A 16402-nucleotide genomic window follows, 5' to 3' on the forward strand; every position below is an offset into this window, starting at 1 on the left:
CTTTGAGGCTAGTGACTGCGGTTTTTGGAGCTTTGAAAAGTGGAAGCTTCTCTCATATGTAGTGAAAGCTTTCTTGGAATACCCGAGTTTACAGAGATCAACGATTTATTTTAGCTGCTATTCGAATACTATATTTAGATACGTCTATGGTCTTTAATAGTGCTTGAAATAATTTCTTTTTAACTCCAACTATTGTAGATACAACTTTTATTAAATATAAAATATTACTTATTATAAGTGGTGATTGTTTCTACTTTTTAAATTGGTTTTTTTAGATTACTTTAATGGACTTTCCTAACTGACCCAGAGACATGTAGTTTCATGTAAATTCTTAAAATAATCTTAATGGTTTTCAATAATTCTAAAAAATTTCTAAACAGGTCTTTGGTTCTAAGTTTGACTATATTCTTCATGATTTAATTTTCAGTATTTCGTTGAATCTGAGAGTGATTTAACAGATTACTGCACTATATTGCGAGTGTCTTGCTTGAGACCATTACAGTTCTAGATGGTCCTCTCTAAGGGATCTCCTGCTGAAAAAAAACGCCCAACTTGAATCTTTAGTATATACTTTCATGGTCAGAGATGAATTTTCTAAGATAAACAAATTAGTGATGATTTTACACCATCCAAAAGTTTTAAAATGATTTTCGTTATTAATGGTTGGAGTTAAAAAAGAAAGTCACATGAGCACATAACCCTTGTAAAATTTCCAGCTTAAGCGTAACCTTTTGAAACTATATTCCTACATTTCCCTTATTAAATCGGGTCTTAAATATAATTTCAGACAAGGCTATCAAAAGTTTTTGGTTGCAACATCATTTGTGGCCACACGTTCGGGTCTGTTGCGCTGGATAGATCACATTAAGAGACCTGAGGACTCACCAGACCCGTAAGTTATTATCTCATACAATTACATTTAGGAATAATATAAGAGATCGACCATTAAGTCGAATACCGGCCCATTAAAATTGACTTTGCGCCAAAATTTCCTTACAGTCACTTCAGCGAAGATAATGCACGTGCCATGGACATGTCTTGGTACAAGCGCGCCGTCGATCAGCATACCGTCGAACAAGATAGCTTTGTCTATAGTGTACCCTTCGCCAATGGTTACGCACCCAAATTGAATACGACACTAGTAACAGCATCGCATGCTATATTCGTCGAACATCGTGGCCATAAAGCTATAGCCGCAGTCGTGGGATTACAGTTCCAGTTAGACTCATTGGCGAAGCATTTCATAAATATAACCTCAACTGTAAGTAACTCATTTGGTCCGAGATATATCATTTACTAAAATATTATTTATTCCCCACAGTGCACCGGCATGACAGGCTGTCGTCGCACATGCGCCTCCGACGATCTTGATTGTTATGTTTTGGATAATAACGGCTTTGTGATCATCTCTGAGCAGAGTGAACAATCGGGCAAATTTTTCGGTCAAATCGATGGCACCATTATGGACTCATTGGTGCAGGATCGCATTTATAAACGAGTCACAGTCAATGATTATCAAGGAGTTTGCTCTGACTCGGACAATCCCTATACGGCTGCAAGCACTTCACTGCAACCACATCGCGTCTCCGCTTGGATAATGAAATATTTGATAACGTTGAGTGCCACTTGGTTATCACTGTTACCAACACCGCTAAATGCATGGCCACAAGATGATTATACCTACAATGAAGATGTCTTTGAGGAACCGACATATACCGACGAGTATGAACCCTTCGAGGATTATAATGCACAGATCGATGAGGAAATGGATGAATTCTTCACCACCGCCGATGTGGTAAGTGGCGTACATTTAATCATTTCAACAATCGTTATAGATAATCATTAATATCTGGTCTTATATGGTCTAACTTAACAATTTTTTGGAAACCAAATATCAAAGTACCTTCTATAGAGGAAGCTTCAAAATCGATAGGGAATCTCACCAATAGTAAATTTTGGGTCTAAGAAACAATATATAGTTTCCTCTATAACGTTCTAATGTTATCTTTGCTGATATAATGTCGGATCCATTAACAACTCTGGTCGGAATGTGGACTCTAGGGTGCTCCGATAGTTCTATCAACCTGGGATGCTCAGATTGAAGAAATCCCCTAACGATTTTACGGTATGAATAGAACGGAACTGTTGGAGGCGGATGGTCAGGTTAAATGTAAACCATCTAGACTAAAGTTAGAGTTTTTCTTAGACTTTTAGAACACTGTATTTAAATTTTAGTTTGACCAAGGCATAGGTCGTATATATATACTATATTCTCCTCAACTATATAAAAAACTCCTCTGATAATACTGGTCCGATTCCTTCATGTTTCAAAATCCAATCTAAATACCAATCCTGTTTCATCGGTACTAGATGGTCCGGGTTGACCCCACGAATCCAGAACTGGATATGTCTGACTATGCCACTAAAAAAACCTCGAAGAGATTTAAAAAAAATATTTTTTTTGAAACAGTAGAAACTATGTACTTAGCTCGAAAAACTAAGATATCCCTCTAATTTATCAGCAATACTATGAACCCGTTCCTTTAAGAAACTAACTAATATAGCCGAGTTAGAATATTGTTTATATGTAACATGTATTATCGAAATCCAACTTTTATTACTAGGAATACACAACACCTCCGCCAAAGCAACATAAACCACACACCGGACCACGCTCCTCTCCAGACCCACAACATGCACGCCGCTGTGACCTGCGTACAGATCTATATATGCTGCAACCAGAGCGTCTCAATCAAGGCGGTCAGAACAATCCACTTAAGGTCAGTTTTTCAATTTATCAAACGTTACAGCAATACCTAACATTGATTTCTACACTCCAGGGCAAGCTGACAAATTGCCATGTGTCGGGTTGTGAACGCCCCTTCAGCGTACAGAAAATACCGCACAGTAATTTGATATTATTAGTCGTGGATACATTATGTCCTTGCGGCTCGAAACAATTGGATATCGAACCGCTTGAGGAGTCTGGTACTATTGGTATAAATGGAATTCTAAAAACTTAACCACAAAACATTTTTTTATTAATTTTCCCCGATTTTATTCACTAGGAGCCTGCAGCGCGCGTCGCCAATCGCAGGAGAGCGCAAAGCGTCGACGACCCAAAAAATGCATCAACTATCATCCCGAGGAAATTGAAATACAACAATGTGGGCGTGGCACAGCACTACTGCAAGCGCCCGTCGCGCTTGTTATGGCGCATCTGCTGATGTTGGCGGTGACATTCGCGCTGACAAATGCGTGATACTAAGTACTGTAAGCACTTAATACACATCACAAGCTACAGGTCAAAAAATGAGTAGAGCATAGGAGCAGTGAAAAGTGAACTATCTACATACCATAAACATAAACAGCATAGAACGACTAACGAGAAACAACGCAAAAACATTTACAATAGTTATGCCAACAAGAAATCAACAACAACAAAACCCACTAAATCATACAACAAACAAATGTATTTACGAGTATATTTTAACAATAACAACATTTCTGTCTTAGGGTATTACATATGAGTATACATATAAGTATGTTTGTACAAATTTAAGTTTTAACTTAAGTTTTCCACTTGGGCAAAAGTAAAATTTCTATTTTTAGAGCGGAAAGATATTTTAAGAAATCGAGAAGAAGATATACTCTTCCGGGAAACAAAATTACCCCTAGTAATTTCCTTGACTTTAAAACTTGCTATGCTTCATAACAGAGAATCATCAAATTCGACTTTGTGTATTCCTGAGACATTTACCTTGAGACCACATCTGTCGTCGAAACTGTAATTTTTGTGTCTTTATTTAGTAGTTTATATCATCTCTGTTTCATGATTTAATTCAGACCAAAGCTACTTCGTTTAGAGTTGTTCCTAAAATATATAATTAAAAGTATCTCAAGGATACTTGATTTAGTATTTGTCTAATGGAAAGGTGAAGAATGAATGTTAAGTTGTCAAATTACGAAATGAAAGTTGGTTCATGCTCTAACAGTGAAATCAAAGTTTTTGATAATTTCTTAACAGAGAAGTTTAGCGACATCCATCTGGCATTTCTGTTTCAACACAGTTATTTCAACCCAAATTTTGATAGGTATGGACGTGAGGTTACAAGACAATTTGCCTTTAAAAGAAAATTTTCTAAAACTAGTTTAACTATTATTCAGAAACATTCGTGTAATTGACTAAATTGTTCAACTCAAAGTGCATAAGTCTGGTAATTATCCGATGCATAAGTACAAATTTCACCTGTACTATTTTATGTGTTCTTTAGAGCTTCCTACTTATAGCAAAAGTAATTGCAACAGCATTTAAGAAATATTATTGATAGAATGGAAATTTCATTTTCGTTTCATTGAAATACTAGTATTATTATAATAAATTTTGCTCCCAACAGATTTAATTACAGTCTTCCGAAATCTCTTATTATACCTTTACTATCGTCCCAACCGTGACTATTGCTATAATTACTACATATAAGGTTACATTCGTTATCAAATTAGATATTCAATTGAAACTGCAACTAAAGCAGTTTTAAGAAACTGTCTGTATATAAATGGACCCGATTCATAGCGGTTATTCCAACAGTAACAATAGAGACTTCTATCTATTGCGACTCTTGCAACCAAGATGAGCAAATCCAACGCCATAATTACAAAATATTACTTCACAGCAAAGGTATTGAATCGTAATTTCATTAAACAGAACTGTATTTGACCTATCATGACTATCAATGATAAACATATTCTGATTTTTGATGCTGATGCTGTTGCCTGAAACATGTTTCACTTAGATTCGAGGTTTATCGCTAAGGTGATCGTCTATTTATGGAATTTAATTCCAGATCATTCCGTTACGTAAACTTAAATTTCTGAGGAATACTAAATGTAAGCTTAACAATTCACAATTATGTGTAACTAACTCTTCCAAGATTATGGTGAATATCATCCCATACAATTGTCGAAGCAAAACAGTATCCAAAGTAGCCTATAGACTTGAGATCCCGGTTACCACATGGTAGATTGTTCAAAGAATTTCAAGTATTAAAACATATGTATATATTACTCACAAAGGCAAGAATGAAATTAAAGTAGTTGTCTGATATAGACATGACATATACTCTACACATCAAATTGCGAACATTCGAAAAGTGCTTCTTTCAAAAGTGTTTTCTTTTTTAATTGCTTACATTTTGCCGTTTTGAGAAAGTACTTTTTACTTTCCCCTAAAATTTCATCAAACTTGATTAATTTAATTTTAAATATTTAGGCAATTCACAAGCTTTGTTGTAGGTCTTATGTCATATTTTAATATTCTTAAAAAATACGACACTTGTCAGCACCCTTAATTGTTGTATGTCATATTTTGCCAAAACCAGATATATGTCCGTATTTTCCAGATATATACAATGTGCGGTATAAATCGGTTGAGAAGTGTTCGGGCGGAAGGGCACGAGCAAAACCGACCACTGACCGACTCAAAAAAACCGGTTTTTCACAGAAAACCGACTACCCTCTCGTCGAAGTTTTGCCCCAAAACATCCCAAAGCCCCACCCACCGACCACACACACTGCCACGAGTGTGTCCCAAAAAAACAAAAGCGGTTCCAAAAAGTAACCGGTTACTGCAGTACTAGGCATATGCCGCAAAAAACCGAAAAAATTCGGCAGCAAGTAGGTAGGGGTATAGAGTAGCCACGCAGTGTTGTATCAGTCATATTTTAATTTTGCATTTGAAACAACAACAGTGTTGGTATGACAGTCATAAAAAAATATGACAATATGACACCTTGTGAATACCCTAATTATTTCTTTTGAAAAATTTTCAGATAATTTTGTCACATCTACATCCTCGAAAAGTAATGCACTACAAGTTTTCATTTTGGCTTCATAGGTCTATCACTCTTTCTAGTGTACATATGCACAGCCAAATAAATTTAGTGCCTTTCGCACAGCCGGCTACTCAATTAGCGATCATCAACGAGCTTTTTTGTTTTTTCTGTTCATAAGAACTTAGTAATTTTTAACAGCTATTTTATCAATAATTACAACCAATTTTCCAGCGTGGACAACTTCACGTACTACAGTTTCAACTCGATTTGTATTCGATTAAAAATTAATTTAGAAAATATTGTTTTTTGCGAGGTAAATCGATTTAAATCATCGATCGATTTTACTTGAGAAAAGGCCAGTTAATTAAAATTCCCAGCGTGAGCCAGTTCTACAATTTCAACTCGATTTGTATAAAAATTATAATAATGTAGAATTTTTGTTTTGTATGGTAAATCTGTTTAAGTCATCATTAATTGATACCTAATGTTGTTTAAATTAAATGAAAGCAGTTGTGAGATTACTATCGGATTTTTCCAATTTGAATAAAATTTCGTCGAAAGTATACAGCATGAGTGTAAAGGGAAATGTGAAGTTAGCTGTGGTTAATCGAAACTGTCTTGGGGTTCATTTCTTTCTTATTTTAATTATTTTTTAGAATTTTTACCTACCAAGTTCATTGCAAGTTCCATAAACCAATTTCAAAACCATAGAAATTTCCGCTCTTAATTTTAATTTCTTTTCACAAGCAAATTAAATCAAATTTCATGATAATAAGTAACTAAATTGAAACGATTTTTTTCTATTGCAAATAATTAGAATATTTTTTAGTAAAATAGTAATAAATGGAATAAGTTTCTTAGATGCCTCCTACTACATAAATTATGCATATAAGCTAGGTCGTAGTTAAATTGAAAAATAAATGAAAAAAAAAACAATTTTGTGTAAGTTGGTAGACAATAAAAACTTCATTTAATTCAAATAATTTAAAAATTCATAAAAATTTAGATCCAATTAGTTGTATTTAAAGTCTTATTAAAGCAGAGTTAAGGTGGCGTAAGCAAACTTAGTAATTTATGTATATTAGTAAAAACAAGAAAAACAAATATTAATGAGCAGTAATGTTAATATGATTAGTAATAATTAGCGGAAAATATATATATATAAAGATATTTAATGAAGTATTTAAAGCAGTACAGTGGTACTGAAAACGTGAATGCGTGGAAAAATTACACTGAGTTAAAGGTTATTATGAAATTTTCGATTTTTGAATACTTAAAGTAAGCACAATAATTATTGTATTATTATTGGTTTTTGATCTTCTATTATATTTTTTAAATTAATTTATTTTTTCATACCAGATGTGTGGAATTTTTTCAATAAAAAAGAAATATAAAATATTTTAATTTTTTTTTTTTTTTGTCTCAAAATAATAGATTTACTCACTATTGTTGAGATATTCGGAGGAAACATTTTATTTTAATTTTTCATTAATTTTTTATTGTTTACTTATTTTATATTTAATTTATTTTTAATATTTTGATTTTTTTATAATATTATTTTAATTATTATAGTTTTGTACTTTTTTATTCAATTACATATTTTTATTATTTTTAAACTTATTGTCTAGTATAGAAATTTGTCCGCTATTGTTGAAAGAGAGAAACTACATTTACAACCTTAAAATTAGTACAGTGTCATACATTTAGTATAAATGTAGTTAAATTATTGACGTTAAAAAATTAAAAAAAAAATCAAAATTTTGATCAAAATGGCAACAACTATAAATAGTAAAATATTTGCCATTTAAAAGTACTAAAATAAACATTTATTTGTAAATATTGTTGACAGCGAAAATGTATGGAAAATGCAATTGAAAATTTTTGAAGTAAAGCAAGGCAACACAAATTCCTACCGATCCGTTTTTAAAGCAAAAAACAAAATACCAAATAGTGATAAAAATAGTTTTCATATTTTCTTCGCAATTCATACAACAATTTCCAAATCAATAGTGAAAATATAAAAAAAATAAAATTTTATTAAATTGTAAATTATAAAAAAATATTTATTTATATATTAAAAGTGTTCGTTATTAAAAGTGAATATTTTTTTATACTTTAAAATTAAAATTAAATAAAAATTAATTAATTTTTTTAATAAAAATTTTAATAAAAAATTATTAATTTTTATAATACAAATTTTTTATTAATTTTTATAAAGACAAAAATTGTTATAATTTTTATGGTAAATATAATTATTAATTTTTACAATAAAAAAATATTATTATTTTTTTTATAAAACAATAATCAAATTTTATATTAAAACAAATTTTGAATTTTTTGAATTAATTAAAAAAAAAAATTATTAAATTATTTTTGCAAGTCAAGTCATTTTGTTGTTATCATTTCCTTGCACCAACTACAAAAGCGCACAAATACTCGTATTCACTGCAGTGTTAAAGTTCACTTTTAAATAATTTTTTTGCAAATATGCTTAACTGACAACATGAAAAATACTAATATTTAAGCATAAATAATCTAAACGACACCACAGTAACAAAATTACATATGAAAAACGATTCAAGCAAAGTTAAATGAAAAGACTTAATGCAATTATTGAGCGTCATATCAGTTTAAACATATACTATATATATAAATGTGTATATGTACTATGTATGCAAATATTGAAAATATTGATGATACTTATACAATATTGACAATTTATGCCACACAAAAACAAAAATAACAACAACTGTTGCAGCAAAACACACAAAAATGTAATACCAATAAACCCGTTGAGAAGTTTATTAAAGCAGAAAATGAACAAAATAACGGTACAGCAATATCAAACGAATTATACTGAACACTACTCAAATGATGTGAGATAACAGTTGTAGCATTTTTGTTGGTATTTTTACTGAATCGATTTATTTTATATAAAACTTTATACAAAACGAAAAGCGGAGGAGAGCAATGTGCAAACCAAAAAAAAAATATTACAAAACCAATAATAAGAAAAATTCCAATAGCAAAAATAAAATTATTAATAACTAAAAAAATTAATAAAAACAAAAAAAAATATTATTAATTAAAAAATTATTAATAATAATAATAAAATAAACAATAATAATAAAAATTAATAATAATTAATAAAAAATTAGACTTACATAAAAAAATTAAAAAAAAACCAAAATTAGTGCTGCAGCAACAAAAAAAAAAAACACAAAAAAAGCTGCTTAAAATTAAAAAAAAATACTTTTGACTGCAATTGCAATTGGCAAAAATATCAAAAATTTAACTGAAATAAAAACTACAATAACAACAAAGCAAAAAAAAAACGAATTCAACAATGGTTTAGCGTAATAATAAAATATTGAACATATCGTCTACTTCATAATCAAATTGTTTTTTATTGTAAGTTTACTGCGAAAATTTACTTTACTTTACATTTACATTGTTGTAATTCGTTTTTGTTTGTGTTTTATACTTTAAAATTTACAAACTAATACAAATGCATATAAGTCAAAAAAAAAGAAAACGAGTATAAGTGTGGGGTTTGGGGATAAATTAAGAAAATAGAAAAAACCAAAAACGAAACGAAAACTATTAAAAAAGTTTGCAATGCAGCGTTGGGGCGTTAAAAAAATTCACACACATACACACACAAAAACATTTTCTGTGTCTTAAACTTGTATAAAAGAATGTCTTCCATTAATTAATACTAAACCAAAAAGTAATGAATAATACTAACAACAACAAAAGCATAAGAAATTTATTAATTAACTATTAAATATTAAAATAAAATACAAAAAACAACAACAACATATGCATACATGCTTATTAAGTGAGCACACACACATACATACATACACAATCAAACACACATTTGCATGCGTACACCTGCATACTTACTACTACAACTAGTAAATAATTAAATATAATAGAACAAAAAAAATGAAAAATTATTACAAAATAATACAATTATGGTTATTATGTAAGAAAGTTTTTTGAATGTATTGTACGAGTGTGCGTGTGAAACTCAACTACAACAAACAATTGATGTGAGCAAGAACAACATTGTTAAAGGTTTACCAGCATTGATGTTTGAGAAGTTTGTAGGCTGAAATTGTTTTTGATGTGTCTTGACATTTAGTTGAAGTCTCTGTTACACATAGCAACCTCTGAAAACTCTCTATCTGTGGTGAAACGAACAAGCAAACAGGTATAAATGCAAAATACTGGCATAAGCAGAGAGAGCGAGATAGAGAGAGAAAAAGGCAGAATAGCAACCATATATAACACTCTGCGAGCTTTTAACACACTCTCTTGTTGCTTTAAAATTTTATGTTTTTGAGCAGAGAAACGAGCTAGTGCTAAGCCCAGTGAAATGGCGAAACGAAAACGGCAATATCAAAGCAATTTTGTTAGACCGCCCAAGTGTTTTGTTTGTATCACTTATTAAAATTATTTATCGAATGAACATTAACATCTTTAGTGCAAATAATTCAAATTTTAAGAACCTATTTCTTTTTTAAATGAATTTCACGAACCTGAATTCGATAAAGCATTGCAGTGAACCTCGAGAACCTCGGCACTATTATAGGTGTGCTCACTGGCCACTGTCCGATAGGTGCGGTGACGCTAGGGATCCTGACAGATGCATGCTCCAATGCCTCACATTTGCTTAACTGAGGTTGAAGAAATTTGTAATGGATTCCAAGTGCTTTGCCGAATCGTGAGGGTCTTTCTGATCCATTATGAGACATTATGGACTTAATTTTGAGAGCTCTCTACTACTTTTGTTGAGACCAAACGTGTTTCTAAGTTTAGCTGTGGATCATCGGACTCACGTTGTCAAGAAAATGTAGACGTCGGAGAAGAGATTATAATTATATATATTTCAATCAATAATTTCTTTAAGATTCACTAATAGGATACTGCAAAGTCTATTTAAAAATTATTGAGCTGTCGCAGAAATAGTACAGATTACTCAAGATTTTAAAAAGGCGATAAGAACAAGTGAGAAACCCCTAAGTTATAAAGAGAAGAACTAGAATACATCAAATGTCTATTATAAATCACTGTTACCGAGAGACACAAATTAAAGTATATGTCAAAAGTATGTGACTCATAAGGCTCGGAAATTACAAGTACATGACCTTAAATTAAAAGAACAACATCAATTACAATAATTCATTTTCACTACTTAAACTAAAAGATCTCATTCAAGCTTTCGCAGAATATATAATTTAATGTCTACTTTATTTGACTAATACCTAAGGCAGAATTCTGCAATGGGAAGGACTCAATTTTGAGAGCTCTCTACTACTTTTGTTGAGACCAAAGGTGCTTCTAAGTTTAGCTATGACTTCTTGGTCTCACGTTGTCGAGCGAATGTAGACGTCGGAGTAGAGATTATAATTATATAAGGTCTACACCTCCGCCGTTTGTAAATTTAAGGCTTTTTTTCACTTTTACTCTAAACTCTTTCGGATTGGAAAATATACGAAATGGTATTTCTATATACTTAATTTTAATAAACCAACGATATTGTCATGAGAATATTACAGAGACTTTTAGGAAAGTAATTTAGTTTCAGTACAACGGGCTTATTCCAGAATAGACAGCTTCCTGTTTACTCAAACACGAGAGAAATTTTTATAATTTATTTGTTTCAATCTCATAAAATACGATTTTTTTTAAGTAAATTTGGTTTCAATATAAATTCGAGTATAGATCTGATTGTTAACTAAAAACCTGCTAAATGTCAGACACTTCGAAATATGTATGATAGCGTAATTGCATTCAAAATATTAGTATGATGTTTGTTACAGGATTTTACGCTGCTTGAGCAATTGTAAAAGGCAAATGGTTGAATTTAATTGCGAGTAAATAACCTAAATAACTGTAAACTTAAGTGCATGAGTCCGAATTGTGTAGAATTAATGATTTAATGAACATTTTGAGAGAGAGAGAGAGAGAGAGAGCGTGTGCAAATTGTTCTGAGCGTAAGTAATGGAAATGTATGCATTTATGAGTAATCATTACATTTGAATTGTAATTGAAATGTTTGTGTGTCTGGCATGCGAGTGCGTAAGTTGAGCAAATTTGTTATTAAGGTATTTATATGTAATTTTCATTGAAAAAATTTACCTGGTAACACTAGACATAAGCACATACATACAATACATAACTATATACGCGCATACATTACATATAAATGTGTAAATTGAAATACTTACTTATAATGAAGACAGGAATAATGCTAGCATAAATAACGGACATATATAACTGATGAATTAATTATATGAGTGTTAAGTAATGCATTAAATGAAAATGAAAATGAAAACGAAAATGTACCGAAAAGCAGTTGATGAATTGCTGGCAGAAGCATAAACCATAGTTATGAGATTTATGTAAGATAAATTTTGCAAAGTTGTTTGCAAAACAAAAAAAAATGTTTTTGAAAGATTTTGCGCAATTGTTTGATAGTTGTTTTTATTGAAACGAACTAAACAAATATGTAAAACAAAAACAAATTGAATAATGCAATTTTTTGAAACTAAACTAGAGAATATACTTCAAACCTAACTTAAACATGCATATTATATACAAAAGACACATTTCCACGAGTTTCATGACGAACACACATACAGACACACACACACATAGATTTCTATGACATTAGCGTACTCTTAGATTAAAAAGGAAACGAAACAAAAAAAAGAACAACAAACACTCTGCTCTCAACTAAAGTAAATTTTTAAGCTTCATCTACTAAAACAAAAAAAATATACAAAAAAACAAAAAATACATATAATAAAATAATAAACATTTATAAAGTCTTTCCATTATTATTCGTATATTTTGCTGCTACAAAACGAAAATGTAAAAAATATTTATAAATAACGAAAAATCTAGCAAAAAATTGTGAAATCCAAGAATTCATTACCAAACTCGAATTTGCTAATCTGCATGTAGTAAATTAATCAATTATAAGAAACGCTCAAACGCAAACTGAAAACACATTAAAAACACACACACACAAAAATGCATTTCCATGCAACACTTTGTTTTATAGAAATTATTATTATTATTATTATATAAAGTAATATTAAAATCAATAAATTACACTATACTCTCACGCAGTTGTTTAAGAAAGTGTGTATTTTATTTTTATTAAAAGTAAGACAGTTTAGGATTTTCAAAAATCTGGTATTTTTAGCTGAAAGTATATCTTAGGGTTCTAATGGCACTACTTTTCTTTAGGGTTCAATATTTTGCAATTTTTGCGGATTTCTCTAGAAACTGTATTTTTAAATTCACTTGGAGACTATATTCACATATTTTAGTAAACCATCCATAGATTTTTCGCTATAAACATTTTAAACCCATAAAAAGAGCCATTCTGAAGTAAATTAAGATTAGGCGTGTTTTATTTGACCACCACAAGCTAATAGCTAAATCATGGACAAATAAAACGCATTTAGCTTATTTCATATATTCGCTTAAAAATGAATTGTGTTGGCAATGCGGGCCCGAACTCTCAGCTGGAATGTAATATATTTGAAAAAAAAGTTGAATTTATAAATCAAATTTCCTTTTGTTTACCGCTTTTCTATAATATTCTGAGCTTTTAAAGAATCTACAATCATTATTAGATCCGGGATGGTCTAAATAAATATGGATAAAGTTCGATAGAATTTAAAATTTTGGTTTGTTTACATTTTTATCTGTCAAAATGGGGTTTCTCGCTATTGCCAACTACATTTTTTTGGAAAAAACCCAACTCTTGTGAATGAAAAAAAAAAAACGATGAACTGGCAATGCCTCTAGTTCAATATACAAGCTATGATAGCTTATGACAAGCCAACATAATTATGTTGGCTAAGTCTTCCATACAAAATAAGCTAATAGCTTAATTTGCTGATCAAATAAAACACGCCTATTATTTCTAGTTTTATTTTGTTTAAGGCAACACAAGTTCCTAAAATAACCGTCGCCCGGAGATACACTCTCAAAAGAAGTGATTCCGAAAATTGCCCACTTTGCGATTGACTACTATTTATGTTCAGAATAAATTGCTAAAAATATATATTTTTTGAGAGCTTCGGACTGGTTCAAAATGAAACCCTGGAATCTGGTAATGGCTCTAATTAGAGTACGTGAAATCCTTCCGAAATTGTTCGAAACAACAGCAGATATTCTGAAAATAATATTGAGGAGACGAAGAATATCCCACTCAGGTCAAGACTGCGGAATAATTAGCTCGAAAACAAAAGTCCTCAATTGAGTCATTTCGACAGTCTTTGAACAACGAGTGTTTTTGGTTTACCTCAGTACCACCTATGAAGGCATATAGATCACGTGTGTTCAAGAACATAACGTATCAATAAGATGAGTTGATCAGCGCTCTGAATTTGCTAGACACTTTCAGTACCAAATAGCTAACCACCTTGGTAGAGTTCGATGCCCATCTAAAACAATGCAATGCTTCTCCACTTTGAGTGACCGAAGTCACTCTGCCTGTATTTAGTTTTCAACCACAGCCACCATGGAACTCCCCGAAGTGCTAACCCACTGAGCAGATTAAAAACTTGGCTCCTGCTCCCTGTGGTACCAGGTTAAAGTCTCAGGCGAGACTTTGTAGCCGAAAATACTACCATTTGAGTTTCCCTACAACTCTGCACTGGTAGTACTTTGAACACATTTGTCCTTTGTAATAGGAAGATCATTCAAAGGAAGAGTGCAATATCAAAAAGGTAATACAATTTCTAGATCAAGCTAAGAGAATATATTATGGCAGGTATAGATAACAGATTAATGTGCATGTTTTTGATTTTAGTCGTCTCTTACGATAGGCATACCTTACGCGGGGTTATTCTGACAGTCTTTAGATAGTACGAAAGTTTCGAAAAGTAAATCGGAATGTTTTAATGTATTCTTGTATGGCAAAACATTATTCCAGATCTGTTGTTGTGATACCGAGAGTTCTAAAGAGCAGTATGTGGGAATCCTATTAGACTACCCTAAACGGTATATAACCTGTTAACTCGATAGGGTTCAATACCTTTCTGTTTTTGCATTTATTGGGAACTTTTAGTGTCGAGATCTTCAACAGAATAAACAAAAGAAACTACAGAAAACAATTAGAAAAAATTTGTACGATATTTTCCACGTATTCTAGTTCCAATAGCATTTAAATAATCCTAAAGATTGAATTAACACATTTCGTTAAGATTCTAAGGACAAACTTCACGAAGTTTATTAAAACAACTTCTCCCTATAATAATAATTTGGGGTGATCCCAGTTGCTGAGGCAATAACTTGGATAATTAAATAGTTCAGCACTTCGTTCTATTTTTCAAAAAGTACTGGTATCTCGGTATTCGTACGCAATGGAATTAGTTAAGTACGCATTTAGCATAGAAAAAAAATGAATTATTATTCAAATAAGATATGTGTTTTCGAAGCAGGGAAGAAATAATTTATCGAGTAGTCCACTAATAGTTCAATGAATCTTGTTACAGCGACTTTCATGTTTTATTTTACAGATTTTAGACCAGTTCTACTATTATGAATAGCTCGAAACACTATTACTTTTGAAAATTTAATAAATGAGATTTTTTCAATAATTTTAAAAACTTTAGACTTGAGATAAAGTTATAATTCGAGGACACTGTTGGAGTTTGTGTGTAGTCTTTCTTGCAAGCGTTTTGATTTCCTTTTGAAAGTAAATTTTCCATCAACTATTGAATTTGAAATGCAGGAAATGCATTTAACCATTTTGCTTTCTCCTCAATTTCATCACAAAAAAAAAAAAAAACATTTACAATAACTTGAAAACTAACGAATTTAGTTCACTAAAACTTTAGAATAAATATAAACTTATAATAAAATAATTTTATTTGAAAAAAAAATATATAAAGTTGTGCTAATTCGACTAAAGAAAATATCAATAAAATTAAAAATTGTGGATAAAACAACTAATCTAAAATACAAAAAATTGTGAAAAATTTTATGGATATTTAAAAATTCAGCAAAGCTAAATTGTACAAAACAAAAAAGTTTGAAATATAATTAACAAAAAAATCGTAATTTTCATTAGGTCTCTTGAGCTAACGTAAATCTTCACAGAAATTGAAAAAAAAAATTAATAACCTGATATATAAATGTACGCAAAGTATATAGAAAATGCATGCAGTTAATCGCCTACCAATATGAGGTAATACATAAAAATATACTGTAAATTTATTTATTACATTACATTTTTTACAAAACACGTACCCACAATTCTAAAATGAAAAACCCACAATTCTAAAAGTAACACACACATCCACACATGAACAGAACTGTATACACACTACAAAATTTTTGAATATTAAACTCACTTACTAAATAATTATAAACTCCGTAAGAAAGTGTAATTCAAAGCAATGCAATTACAAAAATTTCTACGCTCTCATAAATCTAAAAAAAAAACAACAAAGAATATAAAAAAATAAGGAAAAAAGTCTCATTCCAAACTGATATATAAAAAAGTTCATTCGAGTTAAACTACTAAGCATTATACG

At 30.6% G+C, this 16402-nt stretch overlaps 1 protein-coding gene across 3 annotated transcripts in view; it reads left to right on the forward strand.

The window, feature by feature from the left end:
• LOC105216530 (voltage-dependent calcium channel subunit alpha-2/delta-3) overlaps window positions 1-16279 on the forward strand; it is a 106829-nt gene extending 90550 nt beyond the window's left edge. The window contains exons 12-18 of one of the 3 annotated variants that reach the window (XM_054226840.1): window positions 788-892; window positions 1000-1261; window positions 1322-1795; window positions 2625-2780; window positions 2841-2997; window positions 3069-3273; window positions 7681-16279. In XM_054226840.1, coding sequence (XP_054082815.1) covers window positions 788-892; window positions 1000-1261; window positions 1322-1795; window positions 2625-2780; window positions 2841-2997; window positions 3069-3262 — 1348 coding nt within the window. In that variant the 3' untranslated portion in view covers window positions 3263-3273; window positions 7681-16279. Of the gene's footprint in view, window positions 1-787; window positions 893-999; window positions 1262-1321; window positions 1796-2624; window positions 2781-2840; window positions 2998-3068; window positions 5918-7680 lie in introns of those variants that run through there. The other 2 variants (XM_054226839.1, XM_054226841.1) reach the window with 2 other exon arrangements.
• The last annotated feature ends 123 nt before the right edge of the window (window positions 16280-16402 follow it).

Source organism: Zeugodacus cucurbitae, chromosome 3 (assembly GCF_028554725.1).
Source record: "Zeugodacus cucurbitae isolate PBARC_wt_2022May chromosome 3, idZeuCucr1.2, whole genome shotgun sequence".
In the NCBI taxonomy this organism is placed as follows: Eukaryota; Metazoa; Arthropoda; class Insecta; order Diptera; family Tephritidae; genus Zeugodacus; species Zeugodacus cucurbitae.